The 14,348-nt window shown below is 35.6% G+C and overlaps 1 protein-coding gene across 4 annotated transcripts in view; it reads left to right on the top strand.

Moving 5' to 3' along the window:
• The window catches only part of slc12a7a (solute carrier family 12 member 7a), a 29,941-nt gene that overhangs the window by 14,818 nt on the left and 775 nt on the right, over positions 1 to 14,348 (top strand). The window contains exons 10-25 of one of the 4 annotated variants that reach the window (XM_051128860.1): positions 1,664 to 1,762; positions 1,883 to 1,940; positions 2,073 to 2,247; positions 2,415 to 2,533; positions 4,116 to 4,214; positions 5,271 to 5,390; positions 5,477 to 5,581; positions 5,661 to 5,829; positions 6,703 to 6,898; positions 7,376 to 7,545; positions 7,645 to 7,776; positions 9,176 to 9,283; positions 9,477 to 9,587; positions 11,144 to 11,313; positions 11,429 to 11,443; positions 14,024 to 14,157. In XM_051128860.1, the coding sequence (XP_050984817.1) occupies positions 1,664 to 1,762; positions 1,883 to 1,940; positions 2,073 to 2,247; positions 2,415 to 2,533; positions 4,116 to 4,214; positions 5,271 to 5,390; positions 5,477 to 5,581; positions 5,661 to 5,829; positions 6,703 to 6,898; positions 7,376 to 7,545; positions 7,645 to 7,776; positions 9,176 to 9,283; positions 9,477 to 9,587; positions 11,144 to 11,313; positions 11,429 to 11,443; positions 14,024 to 14,157 (1,980 nt within the window). The remainder of the gene's footprint in view (positions 1 to 1,663; positions 1,763 to 1,882; positions 1,941 to 2,072; positions 2,248 to 2,414; positions 2,534 to 4,115; positions 4,215 to 5,270; positions 5,391 to 5,476; positions 5,582 to 5,660; positions 5,830 to 6,702; positions 6,899 to 7,375; positions 7,546 to 7,644; positions 7,777 to 9,175; positions 9,284 to 9,476; positions 9,588 to 11,143; positions 11,314 to 11,428; positions 11,444 to 14,023; positions 14,158 to 14,348) is intronic. The other 3 variants (XM_051128868.1, XM_051128875.1, XM_051128885.1) reach the window with 3 other exon arrangements.

Below are 14,348 nucleotides of genomic sequence, written 5' to 3'. Positions count from 1 at the left end.
ACTGAACTTAAAATTTTAAGGCAGCAGGGTAACAAATTATTTTAAGCTGACTCAACAAATTGTGTTTTTTATTTTTTACAGTGTAGCTGACTAAATAGTTTATGGTCACAGAATATGTTTTTTCTGTGGTAAATGTTTATGTTCACAAACTGTTATACTGACGTCGTTGCATGGTTGAAACGCGATTGCATGAGTCGGATTTTGGTAAGTTGCACTCTTTCTTTTAACATACATTCGGATGTTTTTTTTTTTTCACTCTGTTACTGGTATTAAAGCGGAAGAGATCACGTGCCGCTTTTCTTGAACTGAGGGTCTACAGCCCAGATAGCACACGTACGTCTGCAAGATGTCTGTTAAAAATCACTTGATCTGTAAAGCATCTGCTGTGTACAAACATCTGACAGACGTCTGTAAGACGTCAGTTTTACATACATTCTAAATCATGAACATCTTAAAGACATCTAATAGACGTCTATTTGACATCTGATAGGAAATTGCAGATGAGCAAACAAAAATATGTCTTGCAGATGTAAATGTAGACGTCAAATAGACGTCTCCGAGATATACGTGTGCTATCAGGGTGCGATCTGTAACTCCACATTTAACGGCACCAAACGGCATTTATTGTTTGGATATTCAATAAAATGAACAGAATTTGAAATCTGAGACTTTGTTTCATATCAGAAGCAACAAAGTACAAAATGTATTGCGATTTATTGGATGGGAGGTGTGCTACAATGTTCTATTCGTTAACTGAAAACAGGCTACAGTAAGTAATTCTTGACATTAAGAATCTATATTGTTTCGTAAAAATGAGAATCGATTAAAATTGAGAAATCCATATTTTCTTACCCATCCCTATTTGTAAGTGGCTCAGATGAGATGCGAAAAAACAAGTCTTCTGCGGATTTTTGTTTACACGTGCGCAACAAATTCCGTTATGTTTCAGATGTGAGCAAAAAATCTAATTTTTGTGCCAGTGTAAACGCAGTCTAGAATAGTAATTATGTGTGTATTTTAAGCTCCAGTTTCTCTGTGCAGATGATAAGGTTGTGGGGTGTGACGGCATCTGAAATAGACGGCGTTACAGTGTGTCACTTCCAGTTGTTTATGTAAAAACAATTATGTTTATTAAGGCCAAAAGTAGTACAAATGTGAGCAGTATATGAGCCCTTCACAATGTTACTTGAGCTTCCATGTGTTTTTAGTGTTTTGATACGGTTTTGGCTTCAAATCTGCTAATTTGTTTTCAGTGGATTGCGGGTAAATATTGACTTAATTGACTGCTCATTTTGTTATCACGTTTTACAGAGGGAGAAACCTCTTCAAATGATTTCACGTGTGAGTGATCTGTGCAAACAATTTAAAGAGCATTTTTCTAACCCGCTTGGCCGATTATTTAGAAGGAACAAAGTCAAAAGAGTGATTCTTCAGTGAATCTGGCATCGCTGCCATTGTTTACTGTACACACAGGAAAAAAAATGTGTCACATTATAGACTCTGTCAACACTACCTTGATTCCTGATACATCAAATAGCTTCACTTAAAAAAACTGTGGTTTCTAAAAACAAACAACACTATTGAAAAGTTTAGTTAAACTACTTGCTGTGGGAAAAGTGCTTTAAAATGCTTTATTATTAAACACTTTCTCTGATTTTCACAGGAATCATGGCGGGGTCCAACAGGTCTGGAGATCTTAGAGACCCTCAGAGGTCCATTCCCACTGGTACTATTATGGCTATTGCAACCACGTCCATTATCTGTATCTTTTCCTGCCAAAAATGATGCCTCTAGGGAAAGAATTTTAAACTGCTTATTTTGAAATAATCTTACAATTACAATATTTAACAAGTCAGATGTATACCTTAATTATGCTAAACAGACATTTCCTGTGTGGTGTTATTTGGAGCATGTATTGAAGGTGTGGTACTTCGAGACAAGTGAGTGCTATTTGGTAATACCAGTGGTTAACAAAAATGCTTGCTAAATCAGTTTAGATCTGCAGTCACTGTTTACGCATGTAATACGTTCTTCCTGTTTTATGTGTTTCTGCATGCTTGCTTTCGTAATAGGTATGGAGAGTCAGTTAAAGGGACTCTAGTTGTGGCAACACTAGCTTGGCCATCGTCATGGGTGATTGTGATTGGCTCATTTTTCTCCTGTTGTGGGGCGGGGCTACAGAGCCTCACCGGTGCTCCCAGGATCCTCCAGGCTATAGCTCGAGATGGCATCATGCCATTCTTACAGGTAACAACATGCCCTGGCTGTGATCTTATATTACGTAAAGGCATATTTACATGTCTTGAGGCACAAGTGTGTTTGAATTGTATTGAAAGAAAGAAATGAAAGTGTCCAAAGCACTTGATAAAATTGTCTTGACTATGAAGCCTAACATGATGACTTCTTACTGGTAGGTGTTTGGTCGTAGTAAATCAAACGGTGAGCCAACCTGGGCCTTACTCCTAACTGCAGTGATCTGTGAGATTGGGATTCTCATTGGTTCCCTGGATCTTGTTGCTCCCATCCTCTCAATGTGAGTGTGTTACTTTCACATCTTTACTTTGTGACATAACTAGACCTGGACAGAATCTTTTTTCGTCTACAGTTTGTACTGATTTAAGGGAGTAAAAGCTTGAAATTTAAAGTTTTACAATTTCAAACCGTAAAAAATGCAAAAGTGCATTAAAATACTCATTGCTTGACTAAATTAAGTCATTAAATATATTTAAGATGCAATCACTTTTATTTTATCACAATGACAAACAACTTAAAATTAAATTAAAATATGTTTTGTATGTGTGTTTTTCTACAACATGCCATAAAATGTTACACAAATATCAACTTCCAAGCAAATTGTAACAATAGAGATTTGTGACAAAATGATTTTATGATGAACATATTTACAGTTAAACATAAGTTATTTTTTAACACTTATTATTTAATATTTTTTATTAATATGTATAATTTTGTGAATATTATAAAATATGTGTATCAGTGAAATTTTGTATTATAATTGTGCCTGGACAGTAAATGTTGTCATCACATGCAGTGTTATTTTAATATCATTGAGATACTGTTATAGATTTAGTTAATAGTTTGAATTTTAATTATTGTTAGTTTTATTATGTTAAAGATTTTGTTGTGTGTTTTTGTCTTTTAGATTTATATATTTTATTACATTTTAGTATAAGTTCTAAATGTTAGCTGATTTTTTTTTTTCCCATTTTCATTTAATTTCAATTAACAAATATAGCTGCAAGCAGCGATTATCTGAGTTCAAGTGCTTTAAGGCGTTTAAGCACATATGAAATAAGACATTTTTTAGCAAGCCTTTAACCACCTAAATCAATGATTAACAAAAAAACATTTTTGGCAAATTCAGGTAATTTACCAAAGAAATATTATGTTTTTTTATGTTTATGACTGTTATAGTGCCAGCTGTGGTGGTCCGATCTCCTTAAAACTGTGCATGCTTGTTTAGAATAACCTGTCGCATGTGCTCAGCAGGTTTCGTGAGTTTTGCTTTAGACTTTATAGGATTTTGGTTAACTTGGACAGGCCCCTTTTCCAAACGACCCTGTTATATCTTTCCAAAGGGTAAACTTCAACATTTATGTTGATAATTATTGGCCTAGAGACTCAAGAGAATTGTACTGCAGTGGTTTTTTCCAGATTGAGCAAAAAACGTAGGACTAGTTCGCAGAAATAGTTTTTTTACGTCTTCTCAATCATTTAACAAAGGATTTGGTTGACAGCAGTGGTTCTAGAGCCAGAGTTGTCCGGAATGAGGAGTTCTATTGCATGATACAAATATTGTGCTTATGTGTGAAAAATTTCTTTTAAATTTCTCTCAGACTTTGGGGCCTTGAGTCGAACGTCCTCTGTTAACCTTGTCTAACAGGTGCTCAAACGTCACCTGCCAATTTTGTTTTTTAAGAAATGTCTTTTTATTTTTTTTAAAAATCTACTTTTTGACATTTTTTGCCTTTATTGCAAATTTCACATTCAAAACTGAGGCATCATGAGCCGAGGATTCAAACGACATTAGACACTTTTTTTTCTAATATAGTGTCAATTAACTATTAAAAACCCAGCTTCCAATTTCTACTTTGCAGGTTTTTCTTGATGTGTTACCTTTTTGTAAACTTGGCCTGTGCTGTCCAAACACTTCTGCGCACCCCAAATTGGAGGCCGAGATTCAAGTTCTACCACTGGTAAGTCCCTCTTTGATTATTACAGCAACAAGTCAAGTCACCTTTATTTATATAGCGCTTTATACAATACAGATTATTTCAAAGCAGCTTTATAAGGATAAATGGGAAAATAGTGATTCAAAAGTGCAAACAGAGATCAATTCTGCTGTAATGCCGCTCTAATACAAAACAAAAAAAAAAAACAATAGTGTCTTTGTTCAGCTGAGGTCAGTCCAGTGTTGATTCAGCTCCGTTCAATAACTGTGTAAAGATCGTCACTTATCAAAGTAGTTCATTTCAGTAAAGCCGCCCAGTAGAAAACAGTGATGTCATCATCCAGCTTAGTTCAGGGACAAGTTGCATAAACATAGCCATTATGTTAAAGGGGTCATGAACTAACTTTTTGATTATTTTGTACTGTTCTCCGAGGTCTCCTTATAATGTTATTATGATTTTCACATCAAAAAAACATAACAACAACATTGCGGAGGCGGTGTTTTAGCACTCATACAGTGGCTGTCTGTCAACATGCCTGTTCTGAAATGTACAGGATGTTTTTATAGTACAATGACCTCTTATGTGTGAAAATATCAAGTTCATCACCCCTTTAAGACTAGTAGTAGTTAGCCAAGGGGGTAATCGGTCTTACTCAATAGATTCAAATTAGACCAGTCCACCTTGTAACTGACTTAAAAAGTTATGACCTTGAGAAAAAAATTAGATGACTAACCTAAGACTAGTCTAACAATGTGAATACAGTCAATTCAATAATACTTAAAGCAACAGTAGCAAGGAACCCAAACTCCACTGGTAATAGAAATGGAGAAAAAAAATCCTTGGTTCTCTTCAACAAGCATCAGCTTTGTGGGAAGTGCACGTTTTGTTGTCCTACATGCCCAACAAATTCATGCTGTTACATGGACATTGGGTTTTCATTAACCAAACAAGTGTAGTGTAATGCTTATTAGTTCCATTAGTCCTGCATGTAAATTGAGGTATAATGGACCGGTCTGAGTTAATGTTTGATTGTAAAAACTACCATTAAATGAACCATTGATTTTGTTTAAATGTCTGCAGGACCCTCTCTTTTCTTGGGATGAGCCTGAGTCTTTCCCTCATGTTTGTCTCATCTTGGTACTATGCTTTGGTTGTCATACTGATTTCTGGATGCATCTACAAATACATTGAATATAGAGGGTAAGCGGGTGTCCATCAGATTCACTGTGTTTTAAAATAAAATGTTCTATATTAACTCTCCATTTAATTCCCCAAACACCCCTCAGGGCAGAGAAAGAATGGGGAGATGGGATTCGAGGGTTATCCCTCAACGCAGCTCAATATGCCCTAATAAAACTGGAGGAGGCACCACCTCACACCAAGAACTGGAGGTGAGCGTCCACAAAAACAGCACTTCTTCCTACTTGACAGAATCTAAGGCAGATATTTCAAATGTATCTCGTCTTCCAGACCTCAGCTGTTGGTGCTCCTAAAGTTGGACTCTGACTTGGGGGTGAAACATCCACGTCTGCTGTCCTTCACCTCACAGCTGAAGGCTGGGAAAGGCTTGACCATTGTCTGCTCAGTCTTGGAGGGCACCTACATGGCTCGTGAGGCAGATGCTAAGCTTTCTGAAAAGGTGAAGGCACACAGTTAAAACCAAATCAATTTCACATAGAAATTTGACACAGTCGAAAGCATTAATTGTAAATGTGTGTGAATACTCAGGGCTGGTTAAATGAAAATTCTATCATTAATTATTCACCCTCATGTCATTTCAAACCCAAAACTTCAATTATCTTTGGAACACAGATGAAGATATTTTTTATGAAATCTGAGAGCTTTCTGATCATGCATAGACAGCAGTGGTACTATCATGTTCAAAGGTAGTTTTTTTGTTTGCTTTGTGCACAAAAAGTATTATCGTAGCTTCATAAAATTAAGGTTGAATCACTGATGTCACATGGACTTTTTAAATGATGTCCTTACTACCTTTCTGGGCCTTGAACATGTCAGTTGCATTGTTGTCTATGCAAGGTCAGAAATCTCTCAGATTTCATCAAAAATGTCTTAACTTTTGTTCTGAAGATGAACGAAGGTCTTACAGGTTTGGAACAACTTGAGGGTGAGTAATTAATGACAGAATTTTATTTTTGGGAGAATATCCCTTTAACAAAAGGTTGCTGGCTCAAACCTCACAAGAAACAAGCCATGACCATTGTGCCCTTGAGCAAGACACTTAACTGCTGATTACTCAAGAGTGAAAGTCCTTGTAATGTGTTTATGACTTGTCGTGGCATTTTATATCTTACAAAACAAATTCCTTTTAGATTCCTCACCTTACAATAATTTTTTATCTCCCCTGTAGTCAGTTTTTTCAGTTTGTTACATAAAGCTCAGGGGATTAGTAGTGATAGACCAGCATATGTACTCAGCTCAGCATACGTCAGCTCCAGAAAATGATTCCACATAATGTTAACTTATTAACATTACCTTGTTTTCTTCTTCACAGAATATCAAAGCGGCCATGGCTAAGGAGAAAACGAAGGGTTTCTGTCATGTGGTGGTGTCCTCTAACCAGCGGGATGGTTTCTCTCACCTGATCCAGTCTGCAGGCCTGGGTGGCATGAAACACAATTCAGTGCTGATGGCCTGGCCCGGCAACTGGAGACAGGCAGAGAGCTCCCTCTCCTGGAAGAACTTCATCGGTGCGCATGTGTCATTTTCTGATACTAAGCTACCATAAAGTTAGATAATCAGCTTATGGCAATGAGGTCAGCGAATATTATTGAAGATTATAAGGGTTAAGCTTTATTTTGAGTGAACTTTTGTAGGCTTAGGTTTCAAAGTACCAAAAATGCTGCAGTATTACAATAAATCCACATCATTTTAGATCGGTTTTGTGAAATATAGGCCCGGTTTCACCGACAGGTCTTAGACTAAACCAGGATTAGGACCATAGTTCAATTAGGACATTTAAGTAATTATTTTATAAACGTACTTAGAAAAAAAACATTACTGGTGTGCATCTTGAGACAAAACAAAGGCACTGATATATTTTAAGATCAGTCAGTGCAAGTTTCTTTCAGTTGAAATGCTTAAGCCTTGTCTGTAATTTTTTTACAAACATGTGAAAACAAATCAGTTTGACAAAATATTAAGAACTTAAATGTTTTGTCCCAAAGAAACCGTCAGAGAGACGACAGCTGCCCACCAGGCCTTATTAGTGGCGAAAAACATCGATACATTTCCCACAAACCAGGACCGGTTAGCTGAGGGTACCATTGATGTCTGGTGGATTGTTCATGATGGTGGTCTGCTCATGCTTCTTCCGTTCCTGCTCCGTCAGCACAAGGTAGAAGGCAGTAGAATGTTGGATACAGAAAACTGCATTCTTCTTGTTTTTTTTTTACCAATAGTTTGACAGTGCTTTTCTCTCTATGAAATCATGTAGGTTTGGAGAAGGTGTAAGATGAGGATCTTCACAGTGGCTCAGATGGATGACAACAGCATCCAGATGAAGAAAGACCTACAGATGTTCTTGTACCACCTGCGTCTTGATGCTAAGGTGGAAGTTGTGGAAATGGTGAGATGCTATTTTGATCTGCTTTAATGTAAATCAATTATAATATTTTAGTAATAAATAAATAAATAATTTAGTAATATGAAGTTTAAGCTTCAATCAATCACATTGTAATTTAAGTATTATATTATATTATATTATATTATATTATCAGTCAAAAGTAAGATTTTTATTGTTTTTTTAAAGAATTCTCTTACCTAGCCTACATTTATTTGATTTAACATACAGCAAAAACACAAAAATTGTGAAATACTTTTACTATTTAAAATAACTGCTTTCTATTTGAATATATTTTAAAATGTAATTTATTTCTGTGATCAAAGCTAAATTTTTAGCATCATTCTCCCAGTCTTCAGTGTCACATGATCCATCATAAATCATTCTAATATGCTGATTTGCTGTTCAAGAAACATTTGTTATTATTATCATTATTAGTATTTAAAACAGTTGCATACATTTCTTTCAGGATTCTTTGATGAATAGAAATATCCAAAGATCAGCGTTTACCTGAAATAAAAAGTTAGTATAAATTATAATTAAAGAAATTATAGAAATTAATATTTTTATTTAGCAAGGATGCATTAAATTGATCAAAAGTAATGATAAAGATACGTGTATACGTTTTTTATAAACATTTATAATGTTACAAAAGATTTCTATGTCAGATAAATGCTGATCTTCAGAACTTTCTTTGCATCAAAGAGTCCTGAAAAAATTCTACCCAGCTGTTTTTAACATAATATTATTATTATTATTATTATTATTATTATTATTATTATAACAAAATGTTTTTTGAGGAACAAATCTGAATATTAGAATGATTTCTGAAGGATCATGTGACTGGAGTAATGATGCTGAAAATTCAGCTTTGAAATCACAGGAATAAATTACATTTTAAAATATATTCAAATAGAAAACTGTTATTTTAAATAGTAAAAATATTTCAAATTGTTATTATATTCAAAATTATATTATATTATATTATATTTATTATATTATATGTGACCCTGGACCACAAAACCAGTGTTAAGTCGCTGGGGTATAATTGTAGCAATAGCCAAAGATACACTGTATGGGTTAAAATGATTGATTTTTCTTTTATGCCAAAAATCATTAGGAAATTAAGTAAAGATCATTAAGAACTTCATTTGGACAACTTTAAAGGCAATTTTCTCAATATTTTTTTTGCAGCCTCAGATTTGTGTATTCAAATAGTTGTATCTCGGCCAAATATTGTCCTATCCTAACAAACCATACATCAATGGAAAGATTATTTATGATGTATAAATCTCAATTTTCAAAAATTGACCCTTATGACTGGTTTTGTGGTCCTGGGTCACATATGGTGAAATGTTTGCAAGATACTGGAATTTAACTTTTCAATATGTCAATATCTTTGTAGCATGCAGGCGATATCTCGGCCTTCACCTATGAGAAGACCCTTGTGATGGAGCAACGCTCTCAGATGTTGAAGCAGATGCAGCTTTCTAAGACAGAGCGGGAGAGAGAGGTAATATATCTCCAGCATTGTTATTGCTGTCCGGTTATTATTAGACTACATGAGGTATAAATCAATATGTTTGCAGTCAGTACAGACATAGGTTTTCAAGGCATTTTTTGCAGTAGAGTTAGGGCTCTGTTTTGCATGAGGCCTCTCTTCCTACTTAACAATTTTGGATTATTTGCTATGTGGCGACTGCAAGATTCAAAGCATCTCAGATGAATCCAGGAATTCCATCAGAAGGAAGCCCTGCGGACAGAAACCAACTCAAAGCAACAAGTTGCAAGTGCCAACTGTAATTCTGGACGAGGAGGTAGCTCAGGAGTTTACCGCTTACTGATCTTATATTTTTACTCTCTGTCAAGGCTTCTACCACATTCCATCCCAACTACTTCTTTTCTACTGTGGCTGATGCCTGAGCTATAGGTGGAGCTCAGCTAGGGACAATGTTTCCACTGACTTGGGAGCTGTGGAATGACATGACAGAGCCACAGCTTTCATCAAGGGTTGCCTTTTGCAATTATACTTCTGCTATGGTTTTTAGCTCGTGAATTTGAAAATTCCTTATTATTTAGCAATAACATGGCAATGAACTGTGACTGTGGCCCTGTAAATGTCATAATTCAGTTTGTTTACAGCATGTCTGCATGTCATTATAGAGCATGAGAATGTCTCGACTACTGAGTTTTGAGTACAAATGTGTGCAGCTCCACTAATTATAATACTTTGTTTTAAGATTGTTCATTTAATCAAACTACACTATCATTCAAATAGTAAAATAATAAAATATATATATATATATATATATATATATATATATTTTTTTTTTTTTTTTTTTTTTTTCAATACATCTTTTATGCTCACCAAGTCTGCATTTTATCTGATTAAAAATACAGTAAAAAAATGCAGCTGTTTTCTATTTTAATTTATTTTAAAATGTGTTTTATTCATGTGATGCAAAGCTGAATTTTTAGCATCACTACTTCAGTCTTCAGTGTCACATGATCTTTCAGAAATCATTCTAATATACTGATTTAATGCTCAAGAAACATTTCCTACTTAGCAATGCTCATAACAGTTGTGCTGCTTAATTTTTTTTGCGAAAACAGTGAATGTTTTTTTTTTTTTTGAAGTTCAAAAGAGAATAGGAACATTTTGTAACATTATAGATGTCTTTTAATGTCACTTTGAGCTGTTTAATGCATCATTTCTGAATGAAAGTAATAACTTCTTAAAATCATACTGACACCAGGCTTTTGAATGATAGTGTATTTGTTTGGTTAATTTTGTTTAAAGGAACAGTTCACCCAAAAATTTTTTTTTTTTTTTTTTGTTATTATTTGCTCAACCTCATGTCATTCCAAACCTGTAGAAGTCTCTTTCTTACATTGAACACAAAAGAAGATATTTTGAAGAACCAAGTTGTTGGTCCCCATTATACTATGGAATACTGTGGAAGTCAATAAGGACAATATTCTTTCAAAATTTTCATTATTGAGTGAACTATCCCTTTAAGGTGTATACGTTTTTGGCCTTTTACTCAGTGGTCAGTCTAATTACTAATCCGTAGTTTTTTTTCTCCATTTGTGGGTATCGCATCATTCCCACAACATTCATTCCCTGCTGAAAAGATCAGGTTTTGTAATGTGCTGGTGCTAGCTTATCCTTCCTTGGTCAACCACCTTGATCAGCAAGCAAACCAAACCAGCCTGGACCACCAAGAAAATTCACTTGGCCCAAGCTGATCTTTTCAGTGGGTCTTTTAACAAAGTTTGCCTATCTAGGTCGTGCCAACCTGCTATCCACGGCATTTTCAGTGAACATTAATGGAGTTTTTTGTTGTAAACGGAGTATGTCTTGCTCTTTCAGGCTCAGCTGATTCATGACAGGAACACTAAGTCCCATGCCACTCTGAACGACAAAGCCACGCCAACGTCTGACCGGGTCCATATGACCTGGACCAAAGAGAAGCTGATTAGTGAGAGAAACCGCCACCGGGAGGCCAACATGGCCGTGCGGGACATCTTCAACATGAAACCGTAAGTTGAATAAAGACCATTGTCAATTTTGCAGTTTATTTGAATTTGTTTTCTCATGTTTCATAATAAAATGGTTTGCTTTTTTATGCTAAGTTATTTTGTTTTGTCCTTCCAGAGAGTGGGAGAATCTGTAAGTTATTTTGACTCTCATGCAAGTGGTTTGTGTGCTTAGGAGTCTGTATTAGTTGTCTGTTCTGTGTTACACTAGTAGATAAACAGGATGTGTTGCATGTGTGTCACACTAAACATGCCGCATGAATTGGTGTGTGTCTCTGTGTGTGGCCTGCTTAAGTCAGTGTGAGTCACAGTCCCGGCATGTGTCAGCATGAAGGATTGTGACATAGACGTTTCCGTTTGCATGTGTTTTAACACTAACTTTGCGCTTGTTTGAAATAACACCTACAGTTAGTCAACTAGTATAATGGTATGTATTAATTTAAGTGCTAAGCTGCAGAATATTGGCCATTAGTTGTAGAGATTAATGAAGAGAATAGCAAGTTTTCATGCTGTTTTGTGTTTTGATGCTGTTGACATCTGTTTCTGTTTATTAACTCATGCTTAACATTGTACATTTACAATTTTACATTTCACTCATTTAGGGCTATATGGATAATTCAGGCTTATCTGTTTACTAGCATGGTAGATCTGTTTCATGAAATCCTTTGCTAAGACAAGGATTTCGGAATGCAGTGCCTTGCAAAAGTATTCATACCCTTTCATTTTTTTTTGTTGTTGCTGCCTTATGTTAAACTGCTTTAAATGACCTTTTTTCCTACACCGATATACACTCCATACACCATAATGGCAAAGCAAAAAACACGTTTTTAACGTCTATGCAGATTTATTAAAAAATAAAAAACTTAAATGATTCCATTGCATAAGTATATATCTGGGACAGTTGAAATTTAGCTCAGAAGCATTCAAATTGCTTGTAGATGTTACTACACTTTGAGTGAAGTGAACCTGGGGAAATTCGGGTAAATGGGTATGATTTGGGAAAGGCACACACATCTTAACAAACAGCTGAAATTGCATATCAGAGAAAAAAAACAAGCCCTGAGGTCGAAAAACATCCTGTAGAGTTCAGAAACAGGACTGCATCAAGGCACACATCTGGGGAAGAGTTCAGAAAAAAAATTCTGCTGCTTTGAAGGTTCACAGAAGCATGTAGTCTCCGTTACCCTTAATGGAAGAAGTTTGAAACAACCAGGACTCTTCGTAGAGCTGGCTTCCTGACCAAACTGAGCAATTGATGGAGAAGTGCTTTGGTTAGACTGGTGACCAAGAACCTTATAGTTACTCTAGTTGAGATCCATGATCATATGTGGTGACAGGAGAAACTTAGAGAAGGACAAACATCACTGCAACACCACTGATCTGGGATTTATTGCGTTGTGGCCAAACTCAGTCTACTCCTCAATGAAGACATGAAAGCACCTAAAGGACCCTCAGAATGTGAGAAACAAATTCTCTGGTCTGATGAACCTCATTTCCAAGCATCATGTTTAAAGGAAACTAGGCACTGCTCATCACCTGCATAGTGCCATCTCAAAAGTAAAATGAGGTGGTAGCAGCCTCATGCTGTGGGGCTGCTTTTCAGCGGCAGGGACTGAGGGACTTGTCAGAGTAAAAGAAAAGCTTAATGCACAAAAATACTGAGATAGCCTTAATGGAAACCCTGTCTACAGCATTCAGAACCTCAGACTGGGCAGAAGGTTCACCTTCCAGCAGGACAATGACTCTAAGCACACAGCAAGAGTGGCTTATAGACAACTCTGTGAATGTCCTTGAGTGGCCCAGCCACAGCCTGGGCTTTAACCCAATCAAATATTTCTGGAGAAACCTGAAAGTGTGTGTCTGCCCCCATCCAACCTGACAGAGCTTGAGAGGTGAAGAGATGAGGAGAGGAATGGCAGATAACTGCCAAATTCAGATGTGCAAATCTTATTGCATCATTCCCAAAAAAGATGAGGCTATAAAGGTGCTTTAACTAAGTTAAGAGTATGAATACTTATGCAATGTACTTATTTTAGTGTTGTATTTTTAATAAATTTACAAAGTTGTGACAATTCTGTTTTTACTTTGTCATTATGGTTTATGGAGTTTTAATTGATGAGGAAAAAGGTCATAAAAAGCAGTAACATTAAGGCAGCAACATAAATGAAAAATGAAAAAATGAAGGGGTGTGAATACTTTTGCAAAATACGCTATATATATATATTTAATCTAATCTCTATAACGATATAAGTCTTTAACATATAGATATCAGTATTCGAGCACCTGGTCCCTGTCTTATTTCAAAATATTTTCAAGGAAATGCAATAAAATATGCTTACTCATGTCATGATGTAGTATACAAATCAAGTATGAATCTCCACTAAAGCTACATTGCTTTTTTTTTTTTTTTTCCGGCATACACTACTAACTTTTAATACATTTTAAATATATTTAAGTTGAACAAAACAGTTGATTTAAAATCTCAATAATATTTCACAATATTACTTTTTTCTGTGTTTTTGATCAAATAAATGCAGTCTTGGTGAGAATGAGAGACTTAAAAAAAAAATGCTTCTCCCTTACATTTCTGTGCATATTCAGTTGTTATTGATCTTTCATATATAATGTGAAATTTATATACAGTTGCTAATGTTTCTCAAAGTTCTAAATGTTGGGTCTCAATGCTAAATGTGAATGACTGAATTTTTCACAGGGATCAGACTAATGTGAGAAGAATGCACACTGCAGTCAAGCTGAATGAGGTTGTAGTCAGAAAATCCCAGGGAGCCCAACTGGTGCTGCTGAACATGCCAGGACCACCCAAAAACAAGGGCGGAGATGAAAACTGTATCCTTTCATCAGCTGAATGCAGACAGTTGCACATCTATTTAAAAAGGGACTGATATACAGCTAAAATGTAGGATAGAATCTTGATAACATGGTCTGTCATTTGAGTGCTTAATTCGTAGTGAGTCACAGTTTAAATGTCACCTTCATGTACAGCAGTTCTCCACACTTCTCCTTCACTCTAAAGCTTC

This window comes from Labeo rohita, chromosome 2, assembly GCF_022985175.1.
Source record: "Labeo rohita strain BAU-BD-2019 chromosome 2, IGBB_LRoh.1.0, whole genome shotgun sequence".
In the NCBI taxonomy this organism is placed as follows: domain Eukaryota; kingdom Metazoa; phylum Chordata; class Actinopteri; order Cypriniformes; family Cyprinidae; genus Labeo; species Labeo rohita.
This window is presented reverse-complemented; position numbering and strand designations above follow the sequence as displayed.